The sequence below is a fragment of the Antechinus flavipes genome, chromosome 2 (genome assembly GCF_016432865.1).
Source record: "Antechinus flavipes isolate AdamAnt ecotype Samford, QLD, Australia chromosome 2, AdamAnt_v2, whole genome shotgun sequence".
In the NCBI taxonomy this organism is placed as follows: Eukaryota; Metazoa; Chordata; class Mammalia; order Dasyuromorphia; family Dasyuridae; genus Antechinus; species Antechinus flavipes.
Window position 1 is genome coordinate 647,472,430 of NC_067399.1, and position 4,496 is coordinate 647,476,925.

Genomic DNA, 4,496 nt, shown 5'->3' on the forward strand with positions numbered 1-4,496 from the left:
ATAAATGAGAGACCTTGCTCCACCTCAACTCGTCTCCCTCCTCATTTCTAACCCCATTCCTTTACAGGCATTGTCCACCTCGAGACCCACATGTAAGTGACCTGCTGGACGGGTCATCTGGCGCCCAACGTGGGGGCCCCGAGGCTGGACACCTGCCCGGCAGATTAGGAAGAAGCCCATTCGTCCGGACCTGCTACGAGACCGCTCCACGGAGAGCCCACAACTGAAAAGTGAGTAATCATCTGCCGCATTCATGGGGACTAACTTATCTAAAGAACAGGCCTTTATTAAGGACCTTAAGAGTAGCCTTAGAGAAAGAGGAGTAAAAATTAAGAAAAAGGATCTTGTTCGGTTTTTCCTTTTCATTGATGATGTCTGTCCCTGGTTCATTGTCAACGGCCCTGAAATCCACCCTGCTAAGTGGCAAAAGGTGGGACGGGATCTTAATAACAAGTTGAAAACCGAAGGGCCCGAATCCGTACCCATTCATGTTCTTTCCTATTGGAATCTGATCAATGACATTGTAGAATATGCCTCCCTTGATGGGGGTACACGACAGTTACTCATTTCTGCAGAGTCCTGTCTCCGCCTTTTGTCCCGTGCGGCATCCACCCAGTCTCTCCAAAAAACAGGGAAGCCGTCTTCACCACCTCCGTCAGGGATCATTGAGATCCCTTCCGTCACACCCAAGTCTATCTACCCCCCACTTCCCAAAGAAGGGACTCCCCCCGTAGAAAGCAATCTCGCATACCCCGTCTTCCCCGCCGCTGAACCTAAACTCCCTGTGAAAAATGAAAGTGAAACTCAGGATGCCCTTAGCTCCTCAAACGTTGCTGAATTAGAAAGCGAGGCCGCAGGGTATATTCCACCTCCTCACAGCTTGCCCCTTCTTACCGCCCCGATACTTAACCCCCCTGTCATCCCGGCCATTGATCTCATCACAGCTATGCAAGACTTAACTGAAAAAGTAAAAAACCTCCAAGAAGTTCTAGACTTACAAACTCAATATCTACAAATGATGAACGAACTCTCGGCATTACAACAATCTTTACAAAGAACTCTCTCCCTCCCTGTGTCAGGGTATCAGAGACAATTACCCAAAGCGGTGAGACCCTTGAAGAATAAGAAAAACCCCTCCTCACTCACAAAAATTAAAAACCCCGCTCCTGCACAGCTCGCCTTCCCTGAGTTAAGAAGCCAGAAAACCTCAGTGGCACCAAAGGAGACAGAGGAGGAAGGGGGGGAGGAAGGGGAGGCGGAAGCTTCAGGGGAAGAAGAAGGAGTAACAGAAAGTAGTGATCAGGATAGTGAAGCAGAAATTGACGTAGGGGAAGGTGGTCAATTTAAAAGCATAAAGTTCAAAAGCATAAAAGATTTACATTCAGCAGTGAAGGCTTATGGCCCTAATGCCCCCTTTACCTTGTCTGCTCTTGAAGCAATCGGACAAGGAGGGTATTTATTACCCGGGGAGTGGATAAGAGTGGTTCAGGCAGTCCTATCCAGAGGACAGTTTCTCTCCTGGAAAGCCGACTTTTTTGATAGATGCGAAGCGGCTCAAAAAAATAACCTCAGGACCGCTTCCACAAAGTCGTGGACATTTGACAAGATAGCGGGCCAAGGCAAATATGCTGCCGAATCTAAACAACGGCACTTGCCCTTAGGACTTCTGGCACAAACGGCTGCCGCCGCTACCGGCGCTTGGAGAGCTCTCCCTCCAACAGGGTCACCCTTCGTGCCCCTAAATAAAGTCTTGCAGGGAAACCAAGAAGACTTTTCTGAATTTGTTAGTAGATTGCTTGAAACTGCTGAACGGACATTGGGAGCAGAAGCAGCCAATGATCAAAATGTTAAGAGATTAGCCTATATGAATGCTAATGCACCCTGCCGTGCCGTGCTTCGCGGTCAGTGGAAGGAGAAAACCTTAAATGATATGATTAAGCTCTGCAGAGATATTGACCCTGCCTCTACAAAGATGTCTCAGGCAGTTCACTTAGCTATCAGCGCCACGTTTCAAAACGGGGCTCCTAGAACATGCTTCAAATGCGGCATGGAAGGACACTTTGCTAAACAATGTCCAGCAAACCTCGCCGCTAATCCTGCCCGTCGCGCGGCCCCTACCACCCCTTGCCCCAAGTGCAAAAAAGGCTTTCACTGGGCCAATACTTGCCGATCCACACATGACGTGGCCGGGAATCCTATTCCCCCTCCTTCGGGAAATGGCAAGCGGGGTCAACCCCGGACCCCTCAAGGATCTGCACAGCCAGCCACGGGGACCAACCTGCCCTCCCACAACTATACCGGGCAACTGCAGGGAGCGCAGGGGTGGACCTGTGTGCCACCGCCCACACAATATTAAAACCTGAGGAGGGTCCCCAGCCCATCCCCACGGGCATCTATGGCCCCCCACCCCCTAACTCCTTTTTTCTTATCATTGGCTGCGCCTCCCCCACCCTTCAGGGGATAATCATACATCCCACACTGGTCGACAATGATTATGAAGGAGAAATTAAGATCATTGCTTCAGCTGCCAATAGCACCATTGATATTCAACCCAATCAGCGCTTAGCCCAAGCCTTGCCCCTCCCTCTTGACACCACTTTTCCCGCACTATCTGACCCCTGGATCCTCAGATATTTACTGGGCTCAAGCCCTATCTTAAGAGCGCCCCACACTGACGCTTAAGATTCAGGGACGTTCTTTTTCAGGCCTTTTAGATTCAGGGGCCGACTCAACTGTTATATCCACCACCCACTGGCCCTCAGCCTGGCCTTTGCAGCCGTCGCTTACTCATCTGCAAGGCATAGGCCAAACCTCCAATGTTATGCAGTCTTCCCAGCTACTGCACTGGGAAGATATAGAGGGCAACAAAGGAATGGTCCGTCCTTTTGTAGTCCCCAACCTCCCAATTAATCTCTGGGGGAGAGATATACTCACAAATCGGGGTTATCATGTGCAGCCCTAACTCTGTCGTCACTAAGCAAATGCTCGCCCAAGGCTTTCTCCCTCAACAAGGGTTGGGTAAATATAATCAAGGCAACACCCAGCCATTACATTTACAACCCAAACTTGGGCGCACTGGCCTCGGCTTCCCGCACCATTTTTCATAAGGGCCACTGGTCCCCCTGCCCTCCAGGCAGACAAAATCTCGTGGAAATCTGACAGCCCCATCTGGGTTGACCAGTGGCCCCTTTCTAAAGAAAAACTTGAGGCTGCTTTAAAACTAGTTCAAGAACAACTTACTGTGGGACACATTGTACCCTCCACCTCCTCATGGAATACACCCATTTTTGTTATTAAAAAGAGGTCAGGTACCTGGAGGCTTCTCCACGACTTAAGGGTTGTCAATAAAACCATGATCCCTATGGGCGCCCTGCAACCAGGGCTGCCCGCCCCCAAAACTATTCCTGCTGGTTTCCATAAAATTGTTATTGACCTCAAAGATTGTTTCTTTTCCATACCTTTGCACCCTGAGGATTCTAAACGCTTTGCCTTCATTATCCCTATCACCAATTGCATGGGACCTTCCCCGCGGTTCCAATGGAAAGTCCTTCCCCAGGGCATGACCAACAGCCCCACCCTTTGTCAAAAGTATGTGGCTCAAACCATTGACCCTTTCCGGCTTCGATACCCTTACTTGTATATAATCCATTACATGGATGACATTCTCCTTGCTGGCCCCTCGGAGCAGGAGTTGTCCATTATTTCTCAGAACTTAATTTCAGCCCTAGGAGCCAGGGCCTCCATATGTCTCCTGAAAAAGTTCAATTGACCTCCCCTCATTTTTTTCTTGGTTTTGAACTACAGTCTAATGGAGTCACCACCCAAAAAGCTCAGATTCGTACTGACAATCTTTGCACACTCAATGATTTCCAAAAATTATTGGGGGATATAAACTGGTTACGACCCTACCTGAAACTCACCACAGGAGACCTAAAACCCCTATTTGACATTTTAAAGGGCGATTCTGACCCTACATCATTCAGACATCTGGCACAAGAAGGGAAAATCGCGCTAAAAAAGGTAGAAAAGGCTATTGACAATCAGAAAATTGTTTCAACCCACAAGACCCACTCTGGCTCCTTTTATTTCCCACCACTCTTTCCCCCACGGGCTTGTTATGGCAAAAATGTCCTCTATACTGGGTCCATGGCCCTGCTACACCCAACAAAATTCTCCCCACCTATCCCCAATTAACTGCAGACCTCATGAAAGAAGGACGAATCCTCTCCATAAAGATCTTCGGGAAAGAGCCCGATCATATCGCCTGCCCATATACAACAACACAGATACAATGGCTTCAACAAAATAGTGATGACTGGGCGACGGCTTCCGTTTCCTTCATGGGAACTATCTCCAATCACTTCCCTTCAGAAAAGCTTATTCAATTTCTCAAACGCACTCCCATGGTTTTCCCCCACATTACTAGGACTTCTCCACTCAAGAATGCTCACCTTATATTCACTGATGGGTCCTCCACAGGTAAAGCAGCGGTTAAA

The 4,496-nt window shown here is 48.9% G+C and overlaps 1 protein-coding gene across 1 annotated transcript; it reads left to right on the forward strand.

The window, feature by feature from the left end:
- The first annotated feature begins 253 nt into the window (after nt 1-253).
- LOC127546990 (endogenous retrovirus group K member 8 Gag polyprotein-like) lies at nt 254-2,356 on the forward strand. Its single transcript, XM_051973857.1, has one exon. The coding sequence runs from the start codon at nt 254-256 to the stop codon at nt 2,354-2,356; it is 2,103 nt and encodes a 700-aa protein (XP_051829817.1).
- The last annotated feature ends 2,140 nt before the right edge of the window (nt 2,357-4,496 follow it).